This window comes from Chiroxiphia lanceolata, chromosome Z, assembly GCF_009829145.1.
Source record: "Chiroxiphia lanceolata isolate bChiLan1 chromosome Z, bChiLan1.pri, whole genome shotgun sequence".
Classification (NCBI taxonomy): Eukaryota; Metazoa; Chordata; class Aves; order Passeriformes; family Pipridae; genus Chiroxiphia; species Chiroxiphia lanceolata.
The window spans coordinates 31,665,682-31,685,904 of NC_045671.1; the positions used below are offsets into that span (position 1 = coordinate 31,665,682).

At 41.1% G+C, this 20,223-nt stretch overlaps 2 protein-coding genes across 6 annotated transcripts in view; one reads left to right on the forward strand and one right to left on the reverse strand.

Moving 5' to 3' along the window:
- PSIP1 (PC4 and SFRS1 interacting protein 1) overlaps positions 1-17,161 on the reverse strand; it is a 35,285-nt gene extending 18,124 nt beyond the window's left edge. For 2 of the 5 annotated variants that reach the window (XR_004354833.1, XM_032676973.1), the window contains exons 1-8: positions 16,872-16,973; positions 16,316-16,496; positions 15,281-15,357; positions 10,992-11,130; positions 6,505-6,621; positions 3,249-3,356; positions 2,362-2,424; positions 1,113-1,212 (exon numbers count right to left, since the gene is read on the reverse strand). Coding sequence is in view for 4 of the 5 variants with exons in the window: in XM_032676973.1 (XP_032532864.1) it covers positions 1,113-1,212; positions 2,362-2,424; positions 3,249-3,356; positions 6,505-6,621; positions 10,992-11,130; positions 15,281-15,357; positions 16,316-16,387 (676 nt within the window). In the remaining variant the exon portion in view is untranslated. Of the gene's footprint in view, positions 1-1,112; positions 1,213-2,361; positions 2,425-3,248; positions 3,357-6,504; positions 6,622-10,991; positions 11,131-15,280; positions 15,358-16,315; positions 16,497-16,871; positions 16,975-17,060 lie in introns of those variants that run through there. The other 3 variants (XM_032676975.1, XM_032676976.1, XM_032676974.1) reach the window with 2 other exon arrangements.
- The window catches only part of CCDC171 (coiled-coil domain containing 171), a 150,957-nt gene continuing 147,716 nt past the window's right edge, over positions 16,983-20,223 (forward strand). The window contains exon 1 of the mRNA XM_032676968.1: positions 16,983-17,174. The gene's annotated coding sequence lies outside the window, so the exon portion shown is untranslated. The remainder of the gene's footprint in view (positions 17,175-20,223) is intronic.

Sequence of the window (20,223 nt, forward strand, 5' to 3'; positions counted from 1 at the left end):
CCACAGTGAACATGTGGTCAGGAAACCTAACACTCACCATTTAAAGTCTTGTTGGTCTTAGCACGCAGCACTGCTTAACAAGAGATGAGGGCATTATATCAACACCAGAAAAGGCTTTATAGTACGCTTTCCAAAAAGGTGTTTTATACTGGAGGCAAAAGCATCTCTTATAAATCCTTTCCTGCTCTTACAGATAGCAGTTAGTAAAAAACAGCAAAAAATGGTAAAGATAAAACCACAAATATTAAAGATGTACATTTGGTACATGTAATGAAATGACAGAGGGGCATGAATTAATATTTAAAATTTCCTAACAACTCCCAAGGCAAAAGTAAATAAGTCTATTTAACTGTGGTTGCACTGTTTTTACATTGTCAGCAGATACAGATGACTAAATTATTTGTTTCCCTGGCTAGATGCTCATACAATGTACTTAACTGCTGCAAGAACTGTTTTCTCTTGTATTAGTTAATGATCAAGATAATCTGCAAGCTTACCATAAAACTTACAATAGATCATTGCTACTTGGAAAGAAACAGGCACTGTAGTGTCACCAAATGATTCTAATTATACATTTAAAAAAATTAAGTTGTATTGTTTTTTAATTTGTCTATCAACCTACAGACTGTCTTAAACATCTTTTTAAACAAGTCTCTCCAGCTCTTAGCTTTTTTTTCTTGTCCTCAGAGCTCCACCTACAGGTTTGTTGTTCCCCCAGTTCTCTTGTGTTTTATGGATATTCTAACACAATCAAAGTAGTTTGTAGACCTTTAATGTATATAAACCTTTATGGAGCAAAAATGCAGAGAGAGCTCTTATCACATATTTATACTTTAGCAGTATTTTATGAAGAAGGCTTTTCTAAAGGCAATAACTGTATCCAAAACTAGTCTTTAATTTCAAAGACTGAGCATTAATGCTAACAATTTAAATCCATTTATGTCCTAAATTCATCAGTTTGAGATGAGGTTCTCATTACAATCTATTAGCAAAGCCCACCTTTAGCATGAAAAAATACTCTGTAGTACTTTAGGGGAAGGAGACAACTCCCTGACTAATTCTACACAGATATTTCTGTGGTGAAAAAAATTAGATAATTCTTCTGAAATTACCTGCTGGTCTTCCTCTTTTGGGGCTTACTTTTGGAGACACTGACATAGGAGCTGCTGCTGCTCCCACTGCTGCTTCCTCAGCTTCAGCTCGTTTTTCAGACTAATTTAAAGAATGAATTTCACAAGTGAAAAAAATACATGACCCCAGTATCTCAATTACTTTCTCAAACAACAGTTTTAAACTTCTAGAAATAAATTATTATGCTACTGGTTGTACACATGAAAAAGTTTCCAAATTCAGTAACAGATTATATTTAAGTATTACTAATTTGACCCTCTCCATATCATCATTACCTGATAAGAAATGTTTCATATAAATTCAACCAGCCCATTCATCTTCAGAACAAACTTATCTTGATACAATAAAGCAAGGAGATTACTTGTAAGTATTTTTAAGATCACCATAACAGCACACCAAAACCCAGTTTTAAGCAGGCAAGTTCATATTTCCACCTCCCAAATACTCTTCTTTTACAGTATCCCATCATCATCCAAGCTGCATCAAAGTATCAAGGCAACAAATGGAGCTATCCAGAAAAATACCTGCTTCCAGCTCTGCAGACCAATGTTATTCACCATGAAAAATTGTATGTTGGCCTGCAGCAATGGGACATAAAGACCTGTATCTACACAGTCATTTCAGGGGGGTTGGGTTGGAAAGATGGATAGAACTTAAAAGATCTCGATGAAAAGATACGTATTTCCCTGCAGAAACATTCCCTATCCATACATACAGATGAAAAGAATTGAGAAAAATCTCAACTGGAAAAAACAGTCAAGAATTTAGCATCTTGTATGCAGGACAACGAAGAGTATAGGTACAGCATGCAATATACCTGTGACAAACATACTAGTCACATATTTTCCCAAACTGAAGACATTACAAAATCACAAATTTGTGAAAAAGAGGAGTATTTCAGATATTGGTTCAGTGTGATAAAGATGTTAAAACATACACTGTTTTATTAGCAGTCTAGCAACAGTTTATATCTTATTTTTTTCTTACTTGTATTAGGTTTTTTGGGAAAGATGGGAACTCCATATTCCACATCAAGTTCAAACGGAATTAAGACTTGTAAAACACACTCTGGGAAAACTTTCATTTCTACAAATCTTTCTGACATTTGAAAAAGGGGAGAAGGGTGTCAAGCACTTCAACTTACGTATAATCTGTCATTAAAGAAAATAACATCCAGTATTATCACAGCTGAAAAATTCCAGTAAGGAAACTATTTAAATGCATTGTTACCTTTCTTTTTCTTCCTCTTCTAGCAACTTTAGGAATAGAAGCATCATTTGTTTTCACCACATCCTGTGAAGATTAAAAACAGTGCAAAGAGTCTTCACAAAACAAAGATATATATTTAAATTATTCTAAGTATTTTTCACAACTGAAGCCTCTAGCACATAGTTTAAACAAGAATCCTGTAATGTATATGAAGACACTTCCTGCTTTTAAATTATTAAAATCATGATTATGGCTTTAAACTAAATAAGGGTAGGTTTGGATTAGATATTAAGTAGAAATTCTTTACTGTAAGGGTGGTGACGCACTGGAACAGGTTGCCCAAAGAAGCTATGGATGTACCATCCCTGGAAGTGCTCAAGGCCAGGTTGGATAGGGCTTTGAACAACCTGTTCTAGTGGAAGATGTCCCTGCCCATGGCAGTGTAATCAGATGATCTTTAAGGTCCCTTCCAACTCAAACCATTCTATGATTATCTGGTACTCAGGACTTTTTCCTGAAAGATAAAAAAATAAACTAAGTACTAAATAATATTCTGTTCTAAATAAAGATATGTAGTGACGTTTCAGTCTGTCTGAAGTCTTTATTTAGTCCTGAAAAAAAGTACATTTGCAATACAGAGTAAGTGATAAAACCCACGGTGTTCCACCAGTTTTAATTCAACTCATAGAAAAGTCAGACTAAGTTTCCCCTCTGAAGAAAACTACAGTTCCTGGGAGCTTCAATGAGAGGTCTAAACATGAGTGAACACACAGAAAGTTTTATATAATTAAACAACTCCTGAGACTGTCACAGTAGTAATAACTATAGTGTCTGAATACTCAGTAATAGATTTACACCAATCAACATATTAAGATCTTTACTGGTACACAGAAAAAGCTCTAACATACTTCTTTAATGTTTTTGTCTGAAGGTGGGTCATCTTCCTTTGAAGTATCCATCTCCTTTTCTTCTGTTTCAGCTTCTGTAGGTAAGTTATTATCCCCTTTAGGGGATAACTGCAAAGGGAGTCAACACAGGGTAAAAAAAATGCATTAGGAGGTATTTTACAGTGAAAAGAGAACATGCTAATTACTATCAGGCTGTTCTTCACTTTAAATAGTTTAAGAAGGTAGTGTATCTACAGATTTAAGTACCCACTCAAAGCTTAACTGGACTGGAACACTTCCTCCTGCAGCGTCTCTCTTACAAGGAAAGGCTGAGGGAGCTGGGCCTGTTCAGCCTTGACAGGAGACGACTGAGAGGGGACCTCATCAATGTCTCTAAGTATCTGAAAGGAGGGTGTCAAGAAGATGGAGCCAGGCTCTTCTAGGTGGTGCCCAGCAATAGGACAAGAGGCAATGGGCAGAAACTGATGCACAGGAAGTTCCATCTGTACATGAGGAAGAACTTTACTGTGAGGGTGACCATGCATTGGACCAGATGGCTTAGGGAGGTTGTGAAGTCTCCCTCACTGGAGATAATTAGGAACCATCTAAATGCAATTCTGTTCCATATGCTGTAGGATGACCCTGCTTAAGCAGGGGGTGGGACCAGATGACCCACTGTGGTTCCTTTCAACCTGACACATTCTGTCATTCTGTGTTGAATAACTCTTTGTCTAGTTCAGTCCACCTGTTGTGGCCATACCTCCCACATGTTCTTGTGAACCTGCTTGGCAAAAACTAAAACAGTGTGTTATTGTTGTTATATAATAATATAATATATAATAATAATAATAATATATAATAATAACAGTGTGTTATTATTGTCATACTAAATAAAAAATACAGTACTGCACCAGCTACTAAGAAGGAAACTAACTCTGTCCCAGCCAAAACCAGGGCAAGTAGTAAACAGACCACAAACAAGTTGTTTCATCATTTGTAGATTGTAATTTCTGCCTTTTTTCCTGGTTTGTTGGGGTTTTTAAACCTTAAAAATACTAGGTTTTGTTTCAGGTAAGCAGTTAAGACTTAAAAAAATCAAGTGTTCGTAATAACTTACTTGAAAATAATCAACATTTCCTTGCAGCCTATGTATCTGCGTGTTTTTAAGATTTTCAGTTCTTTCAACTTGAATGCTAGTGCCTTATCCCACTTGCAAGCCCTTCTTTTGCAATTCCTTTTTAAAGTAGCTAGTTTTTAAAATCTCAACATTAAACAAAGCAATTTTCCTAATTACCTGAACACATGTAATATCACTGAATCTTTTTACAGAATACAATTTTAAGACAGAAGAATTATTGGCTCTCTAAAACCAGAGGAAACCAGAGTACAAGGACTGGTTAACAGAATTTTATAGCTTTATTACTATAAAAGGAGAAGAAATTTGCTCCATATTTTGCCTTAAGCTGACTGGGACTAATTACAGAAATCTAGGTAAAAGGACCCGTACAGGATCTTCCACTCCATCTTCATGTTTAAATTCCTCTTATATCTTCCTGTTTCCCTTCCACACTGCCAGCACTAAACAGCCTAAAAGCACTTTTCATGAGAAACATGAAGCTTAAGTCATTGGCATCCCCACTAGCACATACTGCTTGAGGCATAAATTCACAGTGAAGCAAACTGATTAATCAGCCCAGTTTAAAAAAAGTTTCCCCCTTGCAGTAGCAAACACTAAGAACAAATGCTTTTATCAGCAGCATGCATGGGCAAGAACAGCATTGGTTTACTAACACTGTCAGCAAATTACGTGTTGAAAAGTGCTCCTAAGGTATAGTACATAGAACGCAAATCACTCTTAACTTCTGAATGTGGAAGTAGTAAATAAGGAACTCTAGACAGTAACAAGTTGGCAGAAGTAATCCATCAATAACCCTGTAGTCTCCAACTCATCAAAACAACTCTAAACATCATCTTATCAGTATACTACCAGCACACTAACTTTTTTCCTCCAATCAGAGGACTTTTTTATTCTTGAATAAACAAGCTATTACAGCTACTGGACACTAACCCCAGATAAGGAACACCTGCTATGTGTTTGACACACTGTAAATTGCTCAGTTGCCACTATGAATCAATATTAAAGGATGGTCAACAACACATACAGAAAAACTACATTAAAATCTGTGTAAATAATCAAAATGAAAACAGGCAGAATAAAGGCAAGTCTATTCAAAATAGACTGTTATTTAAGTTAATGGCACTACTTATCCTGTAGAGTAGTAATTTCCAGAAATTAGTTAGAAATAAATGAGATACAATAAATGTACTAGTCCCACCTGCATCACTATTTTTCTCACTTTACGATTCTATTCTTCTTAAAAACACTGAGAAGAGTTGACAAAACACAACATCTCTTCCATGCCATATGAAAAATACTCCCATATAGACGTAACAAAACACTCAAGAATAGAGAAAGTTCAAAGCAGTGTACTACACTAGTATTACTAATTGTACAGAACGCAAGGAAGCTTCACCTCCTACAGTACAAACTACATACAGCACCAGTAAGCTGAAACAATGATGTTTCAGGTAGAAAAACATTTTTCTTTTTAGTATGAATACAATATATTTTAAAAGAATTAAATCTTGTTTTGGAAGGATTCTAAGGTATGCACACATTTACAAAGTGAAGAAGCTGAACTCTGTATAAACTACTGTATACTGATGACTCACAGATATTTTTATGACTCAAGAGTTGAACTGATACAGCTATGAAATCGTCTATATTCTGATTAGTTGATTAAGAGTATGGCCAAATTCAAACTGATTCTTATAATCTGTTCTGGCAAATACACTGAAGTACCCTTTCAGCCATGACAGACCCTAATGATCTGTTTGGCTTTTCAACAAAAGGCATCATAATTTTAAGTGACAGTCATACCTGTCTATGGTACTAAAAATTCTTCAAAAACTCAAACCCAGAAACTTTAAGCTAATTCTTGGTGATCAGTTCCAACTTCTCCTGCCCAGGAAGTACCGTATGAATTTAATTTATTATGATTTAGAAATATAGGCTGGTAAGAAAATTAATTTTCAAAAACACATACAGTACCATAAAAGGAATACAGAAAGACAAAAATATTACTGTAAGTATATCTGAAAAGAAACAAATGCAAGACAGTTACAACAGTAAGCCACTGTTAGTTTAAAGTATTTAGGTAAAAACTTGGCAATAAAAATGTTTGTGGCAGAATAAAGCAGAAATTCAGTCACTTACTTTTGGGACAGAACACTTTTTTTTTTTGGCTCCTGTTTTTTCTTCACTCCCTTCAGCAGACTCCTGACTGCTTTCTTCAACAGTTTCATTGATAGGAGTGTTAATGGTTGGATGGGGCTTCAATATAACAAAAACATCAAAAATGAGATCTAAATCCCTTCCTCAACTGAAGTGTGTTCTCCCACATACATTACTAAAGAAAGCATCATGCCAAAGAAACCTTTTATTAGGATTACATGAATATTAAATATATCTTACTTAATTTCCACTATTTTCAATTTAAATTGCAACTTCCTTATTAAACTTTCCAGCTCTAATGCTGTAACAACTTATTTTCACATTACTAATACTGCAATATAGAGTTTTTCTTATGTGTAATATACCTGAAAGGTAAGAAATTTTAAAAGTTTGTTTTGATCGAATACAGCTTCTGATGCTACTGTAAAAAAGTACATTTTTAAATAATCTATTGATTCTAAGTAATCCAACTACCCATTCCTAAAAAGTAAGTAGAAAATATTACAGCAAGGTAATTACAGAAATAAAGTTAAAACCACAGAAACAGAGGAGATAAGGCCTAAAGTACTCCTTTTTATTCAATTACATTGTGGATGGCTTTCTCCCTCTTACATATTAGCTGCTTCAAACAAAGCTGGCATTTTTAATTTTTCCCCCATTGAGGATGTGGGTTTGGGTTTAAGCAGAAGCCAGAGGCTCCTTTCTCCAACTCCCTTACTAGCAGTTACAAGAAACATCTGCAAAGTATAAATGCTACTCTCAGAACATTCCAGTTCTGGAAATCAAACAGAAAATATGGCTCTCAGAAGGCCTTACTAAAACTATGCCCAGTAAAAGGACAGAAAAACTATGAAGAGAATTGCAAGTGAATCCCTCTCCCTTTAATATTATCTTGCATCCAGAACAAAAACTTGGTTCTGCCAACATCTTCATTCCCCTCTGACCATACCCACTGCTTGCCTGAACACAAAATTATCTACTCATTCTGAATTTTTAAGCTCTGACACCTACTGTGTTTCCTGCTACTGTCCAGTAACTGTTTCACTTAGCTCTAAGAATCTTTCTTAAAATCAAAGAATTGGATGCAGATAAAACAAAGAGAACGAGGAATATCTTAAGATACATTAAGCTCAAAGACCTCAGCTAAAAAGTTGTCCATTCACCTATGCACTGAATACCAGAACACATTAGCAGGCCATAGTGCACTATTCTACTTTAAAATGCTGTTGGGAAAACAGTGTATTTACTCATCAGTGTCTACATTACCTTTCCTCTCAGTTTTCATAAGCAACTACTTGTCTTCACTTTTGAGATCCCTCGCTGTCTACACTGATTGCTCATGCTCTGCAACAGCGGGCAGGTGCTGGTGACATGGGTGGAACACAGTCTGTCACTACTCTGAGCTGGCCTGGGTAACTGGCTGGCAAGGGGTGAACTGACCCACCCAACACCCCACCTCACTTGGGAGCACATGGTAACTCCACCCAAGTGGCAAATGAGAAGATGGATGAGACAGAGGGATGCTCATGCACAGAACAATATGCATGCACAGGGCACAAGGGACTCCAGGGAAAAAGAGATGCTATATCATGATGGTGGTAAGTGGAGGCACACAAGGCATTGCTCAAGCCAAGCTCCAGCCCAGAGGGGCTGCCTGAAGTTGAGGAGTACAAGTAGTTTACGTAGCTTATGTCACTGCAGACTGAACTGTGGGTGGCAGGAGCCTGAGGCAAGAGACCTTGAACTGGCTCCGACCCCTTGCATAACAAAGTGCACAGGGACCTGTGGCACCAGCCAGGTGACCAGACACTAAGAAGTACAACAGGAGACAAGGACTCAGCTAGAAGACTCCGCATTTCCAGGCTTAGCCTGTAAGGGTATAAATATCCAGGGCTTCCTTTGTTTGGGGTCCCTCCCAGGAAGCACCCAACTCTATTTTTCTGTGTTTGCACCATGATTAAATTATTTTAAGGATCCAGATGTCTGAGACTCTGCTAAAGGAAATTGAGGGTTGAGCCAAAAAGAAAACCTGTCTGACTGTGTGAGTGTGGGGTGTGTAGGGAGTTGACGGAGCTCCCGTCGGATCACTGGAGCTTTCTGCTGCTCAGGTGGTGCAAGTGTGAGTACCAGGGCGGAAAAAATTAAATCATTAGTGTTATCAACAGAATTCTTACACTAAATGCAAAATACAGCACTGCACCAGCTACTAAGAAGAAATCTAATTCTATTCCAGGCAAAACCAGGCCATTACAATCAAGCTCACTTAAACATGCATTCCCCTTTAAGTTCATCAGGGCTGAACAGTCCCAGCTCTCTGAGCCTCACAGCAGAGATGCTTCAGTCCATCATCTTCATGGCCCTTCATGGGTTTCTCTGTCCAGTATGTCTATGTTCCTCTTGTACTGAGTAGCCCACAACTGGATACAGGACTCTATCCCTACTTAGAAAAGTTTCTTTTTCCAGTAATTTTAAGGCTCACTTATAGGAAAAGATTTTAAATAAAACCTATGGAACAAAAAGCTTTTTTTTTTTTCCTTTTAAGTAAAAATTGCAAAGAATAACCCAATGGCTCTAGATAGAATCTGACAAAGAAAGACGCTGTGAAAAGTGCTACTGCTGAATCTGAAGAACCTGAATGGAACTCAAAAGGTAAAAGGACCACCCCACAGAAAAGCTGCTACACTAAGAAAACAGTCTGCACATGTCTCTTGGCAGCATGTTATGCTATTTCTAATTGGACACGTATTTAGGAATGTCTGAGACGCTACTGGAAGCACTGCTTTATGGAAGTGACTGATTCCTGTAGCGAACAAAACATTTGACAAGCCTGCTACTATTGAATACTTATACCCAGATATTCATTTAGTTAGAATGACTGGTAACATACAAGTTACAGTTTCACAACTGCTTCAGCCACCCACGGGCATTTCTTAATTGCCACAATGAGGACAGTGAGAAGATACAACTTGTATCTTATGGTAGTGTCATAGCTTGAAATTGAGAGTCCGGGGAGGGGGGGGGGGGGCCCTCAGAGGTGATTGGGTGCCGGGGCAGTATTCCCTGGAGAGCCAATCACTGTCCATGTTGTTCACTTCTGCTCAAAATCCTATATCACAGCACAGGAAGCTGTTGGCAGTGTTGTGCTGTTCGTGTCTGCTGCATGTAGGTGGAGAAGGCCAGGGGGTGGCTGGGCTCCTTCTTTCCCCCCTCCGAGGGGGGAGAGGGGAGCCCTGCGGCCCCCCAACTCTGCCTAGGCCAGAGTTGGAGGCAGCATTGAAGTGAGTGTTTGTGAGGCCTGAAAGTTTCTCTCGGGTGTTAGTATAAATTGTGGGAAGGGGTGGGGGAGCCTGAAAATTGGATTTTAGATTTCTAATGTGGCTCAAACTGCTACAGGTAGCAGAAAGACTCTGTCCCTTACTATTACAGTCCTTCTCACTGTCATGAGGGGATTAGCATCTCCCCATAGCCTGAAGCAAAAAACGTGTACATCTGGAATACATCAGCTCTCAACAACACTTCAGAAACTCCTTAATCTTTATCCATGTTCTCCTTCAAACTGGAAACACAGTAACTTGGGATATCTTATGAAGCAGCAATTAATTGGTGCTGGAATGCCAACCTGGCATGTGTAAGTGCAGCAAACAAAAGATAATTCTTTTTCTTATTACTGCAGCATTGCCTAGAAGACCCAGTATGTGATCAGGGTCAGTCTACATCCAGTGTGCATAACAAAACTAAGAGCTCACAGAATGCTCAGAGAAGGTAGGCAAAGATAAAATTAGCAAGGCAATTTCTTTGTCTTCAGATCAAATTCGGGTCTTTTTATGGGTAGCATTGCACAGCTCAGTCTAAGCTTGGAAGACTTACCAAGAGGTAAGAAATGAGGAACTACTGATGGACAAAAATTGAATGAAGTCATGTGACAAGGGGCAAAAAGCAGACATCACATTGCTTCCAACTGCTAGAATGAAAATACTGCACACTAAGAAAGATGTACTGAAATCTTACAAGGATACTAGCGGAGAAAGGTACTTGGTTTTAGAATACAGAGACAAGTAAAGTGACCAAGATTTCAAAAAACACCGCTTTTCAAGCACAGTTCCAAAAATAAGTATCTCAGGAATACATATAGTTGTAAGTATGTTTATGTACATAGTTAAAAGTAAAACCTGACGTGCACTGTAAAAAGTGTTAAACTTTTAGCCCTGTGCTCCAAAACTGTCAACATGATCTCTCACGAGCTTACTATGCTAAGCGGATATCTCCATCTGAACAACCTCCATCTCTTTATGCTATCAATACTAGACACCAATTAAAAAAAAAATTAAAAATTTTAAAATAGATGAAAATTTGTCTAACCTGCAGTTAAATAAGAGCAATAAATTATAACCCTACAGCAGGAAAGCACTTATTGCCTTTCTCCTCTTCCCACAAAAGCAACAAAAATTTGCAGCCTCTGCATAACTTACCTGCTGATGAGAGAATTTCACTTTGGGATTATTGTCAATTTCCCACAACCCTTCATTAAAACCCTTTCTTTTATTTGGTTTGCCATATTTATCTTTATTTTCTGAGTAAGGGAATATGTCCTTTGGTCCCAAAAATGCCCTTAAGGAGAGAAAGAACAAAATTCGCATTTTCAATGGTTAGTCTTTTCAAAGAAGTATCGACCAAATGTTATTAAGATATTAAATTCATTACTACTGTAACAACTATTCTGCTACATAAACATCCTTAGTTTTTTAAACTTTCACTTTCAACAGCCCAAGGTTTCCCTTACCGCCACCACACATATATAGACTTCCCTCCTTCCCAGAGTGTTGACTGTCTGAGTGAGAAGTGGTCAATGCTACATCTTAAGATTGCAGCTGACAGGTCAACCATCTACTGAGAACCAGATCAATTAAAAACCATTTAGCTTACAAAAAAACAGAAAGAGCAATTGCTTCCTTAGGAGACAAAAAAAAATCAGGCTTAAGTGTGAGGAATAAAGAATCCTTGAATCTGGACAATGAAAAGCAAGAGCACAAGCTAAAGGAGATGAAATGGTTTCAACATTTCAAAATTATTAAATTAAAAATAAGTTAAAATTTAAAGCTTAAGAATATGGTTTGGGACATGAAAAAACACCACCTGATTCCTGGTGCAATGCTATGCAATTCAGCATTAATTCAGTAGTTTATTCTAGAGGGTAACAGGACCTCATAACTTGATTTATGAAAGTTAAATAATAAAAACTTTAAGATGTTTCTTATTTTAAGCTTCTCCACCCCTCATTTTCTTCATGAAGTAAACATGAAAGCTATTTTACGTAATATACTCTTGTAGTAGAGGTCTTGATGCTCCCTGGGTATCTTTCAGACAAAGACAGACTCCTGTACAGCGCTATCCCTGTTGTAAGCTAATGAATGATTTTGCCTATTAGCTTTTCTCATATGATAAAGTCACAGTATCCACTACCAGCTTCCCAGAGTTAGACTTCAGAAAACAAGGTACCATGTTACCGAGAACCAATTTTCTGGTTCATGCTGAAGAACAAAGACTATTTAATTCCTGCTCTCCTTTCATGACCTTTTGAAGTAAGGATTTCACCATAGCAATCCATATGCTGTTACCAGAAAAAGACCACACTCTGGTGGTACCTTCTGAATTTCACTCTTTGCCTAGGTATAGCTTTGTCTGATCGCAAATATATGAGATCCAACTATTTGAAAAGTTGCAGGTATTTGCTTTCTAAAGTATTGGAAGAGTTAATTAAGTACTTTTAAGCTCCACTCCACTATTCCCTTCATCATCCTTAAAAAAAGGAGCTACTTGAGACTTACACCCTACTAAACAAAGGAGAAAAAAAAAAAGAACATCTCATAGAAAGCTTAAGCATTTTCAATCCAACAGTAAACACATGTGCACAAGGTATTAAGTAAGCCACTGTCAGAATAGACTGCAAATCACCTACCTCTTGGCAAAAGACAGAGACAATTCAACCAGTGTGGGAAATGTGCACCTGCAAAGCCTATTTACCCAGACCAAAAAAGATGGGGAGGAAGACAAAGAGAAACTGGGAGGGTGAAAAACTGGAAAAACACTGCCTCCCTTCTTCCCTGTCCTTTTTCCAAAGTCTGTAAGCCTCTACCCATATTGATTAGACATTGAAAAACATCTGAAACCAGCTGCTGAGAAAAGGTCACAAGGCTTACTGGGTTGCTGTAGTTAAATCCCCATATACCAAAAAAGAAAAAGAAACAAGGAAATTGAATGAAGAGAGATTATCCTAATACACAGGTTCCAGAAACTAGAGTTCAGTGTGACCTTCTGTCTGTGACCAAAGAAAATTTGCACTGATGTGTTTACTAGCACAACATATTCAAATGAAGCTTTTATTAAAATACTGTTTATTTTATTACTCTCCCCAGGCAGTAAAACAGTTGGGGTTTTTGAAAAAATTATGAGAAAACAAAGAAAAAAGTACAAGATTATACTTGTTTGCAGTAATCTGCAAAACTGAATTAATATTATTCCTAAAAGTCAAGTAAGAATTACTCCCAAATCAGTCTTGTTTTCCTTTTTCCCCACAGTTCCGTTTTCGTGTTGTAACTACCCACTTTTTAGCACAGTCAAACTAATTTTGTGGATTTTCGGAGTTGCCACTACTTACAGTAAGCCGAACTGTATATGTACAGCCTACTAACATGCTGGAGGTACAGAGTGTCTAACTTTGCACAGGTGTGTAAGATTTAACTGTGAGAAGCACAGCAGAGAACAAGTTTACCAAATTTACTTTATTTCTCATGAAAAAGTACAAAAAATTGTTAACTCGACGTAATTCCTGATGGATCACTAAGTCACTATTTACAACTACAAACCTAAACAAAACATGGAATATCATTCTCCAGTTTTACCTGATCTGCTCCTTCCTATTGTTACTTACAGGTATCTGCTGTAAGCAGTAAGTGAAAAAAAGAAGCATAAGAGTTTCACCTGCTACCACTTTACAGAGCACTAGGTAAGCAACATGCTTAACAAACACCAGGAGACAGCTGGGTCATGGAACACCCTGTACATTGCTATATGTATGAAACAAAGGCAAGAAGTTTCTCCTCTTTATTCTATGGATCTCTGAAATGCAGCAAACTGGAACCCACAGCCTAACAAAAAACAATCACAGTAAAACTTTATTTTGTAACCATATCAACGAGTGAGGACTAGACATTTCAAATTTACTCACATAAACTACAAAAAAAACCCCAGTCACCAAACCTTCCAAACTCACACATCTCTCAGGAGCCTAAGCTAAATCTGAAGTTGGCCATGATGCCTCACAAAATTTGAAAAGATATTTTTAAAGCTTTAGATAAGGAGTTCTGTCTCCCTTATATTCAACCTGTATTCCTAAACTTACAACTGCACAAAGCCTCAGTGCAATACAGAATGACACAGGAGCAGAATCAAAGCAGTATCACATTTCAGTGGCCAAAAAAAAATCTAAGAAAAAAAGGCAACTTGCCACATTGTTTAAAATGGTAATTAAAAAAATGGACAACACAAACCTCGCTACCTTGAATCAAATTCCAGGAACCCCTCTTTACTCACAAAACCACACATACACACAAAACACAACCAAACTAAAAACATTAAAGTCATCAAAAGATCTATTGAAAGATGAGACCGCTTAAAAAACAAAACCATATGGGCCAAGCATATAGAAGTATTTTTCATCAGAAAAATCACTTCTTAAAAAAAAGAATAAAGTAACAAGTGATGTCAAGAGAGTAAGGGGTGATTATTCTTTAATTCAACAGGGCAATGTATCTTGTCTAAGCGTGGCTTACTAAAGGATAGATGCAAACTACCAGATTAAGGCAATTTCAATAGATTTAATAAAATGAAGAGAAAAAAGCAAGGTCTTGCCACAAAATGCAATAAATGGAGTACTTGTATACACAACTTTTATCTCTGACCTGCCATTTTATTAAGAAAAACAGAAGAATTAAAAGCACACCAGTACAGGTTTTAGTTTGGGATTTTTTTAAAACAACTCAACAAATGGAGCACCGAACCTGATGTTATAGATCTACACTAACACAACCAGTCATGCTACAAAGTAATACAATACCTTTCAAAAAGACAGAACTGCATAAATCCCAGCATATTAACAGTCAAATTCAGCAGTGGAAGATATACAGTCCCTCAAAGCAAATGCCAGCATTGCTGAGAGTCCCCAGAGATCAGTATTTTGCCGGCTGACAGGTGTAAAGCTAACTGCACTTCCTCATTTTTCTCTGTAGATCTCATAAAAAATAACAACACTCACAATCCAAAACCTCTCTAGAAAAAAAAAAACCAACAAAACCAACCCCAATACATGATCATCTGTCTGTTTCTCAAATTTTGACTACTTCGCTGTTCTCAGCCTTATTTCACTTTGAGAATATATTATTGAGCATTTTGAGGATATATAGGACTATAATTAAAACTCATTACTGAAAAAGGAAAAAAACCATCAGTCATACCACTGTGAGTATGATTTTTTTCTTCTGATTAACAAAGTGTACACGGTATGCTTATGGTCTACTGTTCACTTGAACAGTTTAAGCAAATGTTAGAGAAGTATGTCTTGACAAAAGAGATTAATCTAGGAAGAGCTGGTCTGCTAATTAATACAATAGTTAAAAATACATTACATTCAGAGAAGATGATAACTTCTTGTCACAGTATTTTAGAATGAAAAAAATATGACCCCTAAATATAAAGGACTTACGTCTCATGGGTGCCAAAAAAGAAAATAGGCATTTTATTCATAGGAGGTTTTACTGCTCCATCAGGAACTTCATCCACCTAAGGAAAACACAGACCATAATTCAAGTCAAGTAACAGTTAAGAACTGTCTGGGGGAAACAAGTAAAAGCATTAAGCATTAAACAGGAATAAAAAAGCTTCTTTACAGAGAAGTAAAGTAGGTCTTGAGAGCTCTTTTTAGATGTATGTTAAAAAATTACAGCAGAATCAAAAACAGTATTAGCAACAATGGAAAATGACAACACTTCTAATTTACAGCAACACTCTTCATATGACTACTTCTTTTAAAGGGAGAGATATGATGTGCTACAGGTAAAAAGCACAACTCAATTCCATACATGTACCTCCCTTCCTTAAGCAAAAGCAACAGAAAGACTTCCCACCCTTATGCTGACTTGATAACTTGCTGAAGTTCAAGTATTACCAAAAGCGTAATAAACTTTAAAAAAAACCCAAACAACTCCTAAGTCAGCATCTTAGCTAAATACTGTTTTAGCTACATTTCCACAGCCATCAAATGACCCACAGCAGTCCGAGAACCTGGCATGCCTCTTCCACGGGAGCAAGGAAAGCCTAAAAAAGGACTGGACAAGCTACTACATAAACTTAGCCTATTTAACAGGAAGCATGGTAGAAATAGCTGACTTAGGACTAACATTGTCAGAACTTCGTATTTTCCTTTAGCCAAAGAGCAGTTATTTGGGAACAGTATTTTTGCACAGTTAGGGGCCTGCACGGCTCCAGCATCACACTACCATAGAAGGGTCTTCATTCCTGAAAGCCGAGTTACACAAATTAGGACAACTAATCACTACTGAACAGGGCTACTTGTTCGCAGTAGTACTTGATAGGGGCCTGCAGTGTGACTGAGAAGCCGCTTCCACTCTCGGGAGCACGGCCGTGCCCTCCCTCAGAGGGAGGCTGGAGGCCCTGTCCCGCACAGGTGTGTGAGCGCATCCCGCACAGAACGGAGGAGGGTGACGAGGGGGAGTCTTACCCTGGCCGGCCAATGCGGGTAACCTTTCATCTTGGCAAAGATCAGGTCTCCAGGTTTGAAATCTCGGCTCATGTTTTCTCACCGACGTGCCGCCCTGTTACCGCCAGGCGAGCGGGCCAAGGAAGAGCTCTGCGCCTAGAGCACCCGTCGAGGCTCTGCCGGCCGCCCGAGGTGCCCCTCGCTGCCGGGATAAACACACAGGAGCGGGGGGGCGGGCACAAGGGCAACACGCGAGGGCACGTCTGCAAGGCCGAGCGGCCCCGGCCAGAGCTACCGCGCCGCGCCGCGCCCGCCCCTCGCCCCCGCCGGGAGACCCCCGAGGCGCCACGCGGGCAAGGCCCCGCCGCCCGGAGCGCCCGCCCTCCCGCATCCCCCCCCCCAGGCCCGGCCGGCCACCCGCCCCCACGGGCACGATGGCGCGGGAGCGCAGCGCGGGGGGCGTATGAGGAACTCTGACCGTCCGTCTGCCCTCCTTCCCTCTCTCCGTCCACCCATCAACCCATCCATCCCTCCCTCCAACCTTCCTTTCTTCCTTCCCTCCCTCCCGCCGCCTCACCAGGTCGCTCCCGCTGTCCACCGCCCTGGCTCCCGGCCCGCCGCCCGCCGCGGGAAACACGGTCACGCCCCCCCTCCCGCCTGAGGGCGGCACCGCCCGGCACACTGCAACGCGGCGGCGGGGGAGCTCCGCGCTGGCGGGAGGAACCCGGCGCGGTTCCCGCCGTAAAACAGACGGCTCAGCTCCCACCTCCGCGCCTGGGAAAAACGCAGGCAGCCAGGAAGGGCAGCCGTCCAGCGGCCTCGAGGCAGGGCTGGAAGAAGGAATGGAGCGAGACTCCTTCTCCCTTCAGCCATAGAAGTGGTTCGTTCCACCCCAGTGGGGGCGGGGCAGGGGGCGAGGAAGAGGAGCGGGAGGAGCCGGGTGGTGCAGTCGCGCGGCTGCCTTGGGCCGCGGCGGAGGGGAGCGAGCTGTCCTGGCAGGCATCCAGCGGGACCACGGGCACGGGCGAGTGGGACCTGCCCAGCCGCTCACAGGCTGGAGTGTCTAAGGATTGCCACGCTCGTCTGCAAAGGGGGCGGGTGCCACTGTCCCCGCGGGTTCCTTGGCCTGTCTCCCTCTGCACGAGCTTTTACTGAGCCCTCCCGTTTCTGGGCTTCTCATCCCATGTTGCTGCCAGCCCCAAAGCTACTTCTCTTTATGCCTTGACTTCCCCAGCATTCAACAAGCCGTGGTCTCAGTTTCTTAAGTCTACCGAGTTCTTACCTGCTACTCAGTTGGCACTAGCTCCTGAGTCTGGCGGGGGTTTTTTTGTTGCTGTTTTTGTTTCTTTGGTTGGTTGATTGGTTTGGTTTTTTATAGAATCATAGAATCAGCCGGGTTGGAAAAGACCTCTGAGATCATCAAGTCCAACCCTTTATCCAACACTGCCATGATTACTAGACCATGGCACTAAGTGCTACATCCAGTCTCATCTTAAAACCTCCAGGGATGGAGAATCCACCACTTCCCTGGGCAGCCCATTCCAATGCCTGATTACTCTCTCCCTAAAAAATTTCTTTCTAATATCTAACCTAAACCTCCCCTGGCACAGCTTAAGACTGTGCCCTCTTGTCCAATTGCTGGTGGCCTGGGAGAAGAGACCAAGCCCTACCTGGCTACAACCTCCTATCAGGGAGTTGTAGAGAGTGATGAGGTCTCCCCTGAGCCTCTTCTCCAGGCTGAACAACCCCAGCTCCCTCAGCCTCTCCCCATAGGACTTGTGCTCCAGTCCCTTCACCAGCCTTGTTGCTCTTCTCTGGACCTGCTCCAGCACCTCAATATCCTTCCTGAACTGAGGGGCCCAGAACTGGACACAGTACTGAAGGTGTGGCCTCACCAGCACTGAGTACAGGGGAAGAATCACTTCTCTGATTCTGCTGGCCACACTGTTCCTGATCCAGGCAGGATGCCATTGGCCTTCTTGGCCACCTGGGCACACTGCTGGCTCATGTTCAGCTTCCTGTCAATCCAAACTCCCAGGTCCCTCTCTGCCTGGCTGCTCTCCAGCCACTCTGTCCCCAGCCTGTAGCACTGCAGAGGGTTGTTGTGGCCAAAGTGCAGGACCCGGCACTTGGCCTTGTTGAACCTCATCCTATTGGAATCAGACCATCTCTCCAGGTCCCTCTGCAGAGCCCTCCTGCCTTCCAGCAGATCAACACTCCTCCCAGCTTGGTATCATCTGCAAATTTGCTAATGGTACACTCGATCCCCTCATCCAGATCATCAGTGAAGATATTAAACAGGACTGGGCCCAACACTGATCCCTGGGGGACACCACTGGTGACCAGCTGCCAACTGGATGCAGCACCGTTCACCACCACTCTCTGGGCCCGGCCCTCCAGCCAGTTCCTAACCCAGCACAGAGTGCCTCTGTCCAAGCCATGGGCTGCCAGCTTTTCCAGGAGTGTGCTATGGGAGATGGTGTCAAAGGCTTTGCTGAAGTCCAGATAGACACATCCACAGCCTTCCCCTCATCCACCAGGTGGGTCACCTGGTCATAAAAGGAGATCAGGTTGGTCAGACAGGACCTGCTCCTCCTAAGCCTGTGCTGGCTGGTGCTGTGTGATTGCACTTAGGATGATCTGCTGCATAACCTTGCCAGGCATTGAGGTCAGGCTGACAGGCCTGTAGTTTCCTGGGTCCTCCTTCTGGCCCTTTTTGTGGATTGGCATGACATTCGCCAACTTCCAATCATCTGGGACCTTCCCAGTGAGCCAGGACTGTTGGAAAATGATGGAGAGCGGCTTGGCCAGCTCTTCCGCCAGCTCCCTCATCACCCTAGGATGGATCCCATCTGGTCCCATAGACTTGTGAGGAGCCAAGTGGCTTAGGAGGTCGCTAACTGTTTTCTCCTGGATTATAGGGGGAATTTGGCTTCCTGTCTCTGTCTGCCAGCTCTAGAGGCCACTTGTCCTGAGGACAACCTGTCTTACTGTTGAAAACTGAGTCAAAGAAGTGTTAAGTACCTCAGCCTTTTCCTCATCTTTGGTGACTATGTTCCTCCCCATGTCCAACAAAGAATGGAGGTTTTCCTTGCCCCTCCTTTTACTATTGATGTATTTGTAGAAGCACTTCTTGTTATCCCTATTAAAAGTGGCTAGAGTGAGTTCAATGTTGAGTTTTATGTTTTGGTTTGGTTTTGTTTAACTAGGTTGCTTTAAATTCAGACTTTTTGTTACTCCCCTTGTCCTCTCCCTACCTACTCTCTCCTCGCTAGCTTACCCATCCATATTAAGCTCCCTTCTCACCCAGCATTTCAGCCCCTGCACACTCCTCTCCCGTTTCTGTCACATGGTTCCTTGCTGAGCACATCAGCCACCTCCATCTGATGCTTTGCTCCACTGACACTTTTGCTCCTTTCTTCAAACAGAAGACCTCAGATCCAAATTTAGATTCAATCCCTTCTTTCACACAGCCTGCCTGTTCTGTCTAGTTCTAGTTCTTCTGCATCAAAAATTAGCCAGCCTTTCAGCTCTCTGTGGCTTTAACTCTATGTGATGGTCCCACACAGTGCCCCCTGCAAGTCATTGTACTGTATGTTTGTGACATACACTAGGTGCCACAACCTGTCAAAAGCTGTAAGAGTTGTAGCACAAAAGATTACCTCATACCTCATACAGGGGCAGACCTACCCATTTTGTGCTTGAGTTCTCATCCCCGGTGTGCGGCCTGATGCACAACTTTAAGAGGCCAATTTTCTGCCAGCTGCTCTCTGTGCTACTTAAACACAAAGATAAGACCTTGTGAGAAGAATCATCTTACCACTTTCAGCTTTGATACTGAAAATCAAGTTAGGCCCAAAACACCCACTGCAGTTGCCACAGAGCAAGTTGTGCTTTGTTCTAGGCTCTCTTGTCCTTAAATGCAAAAT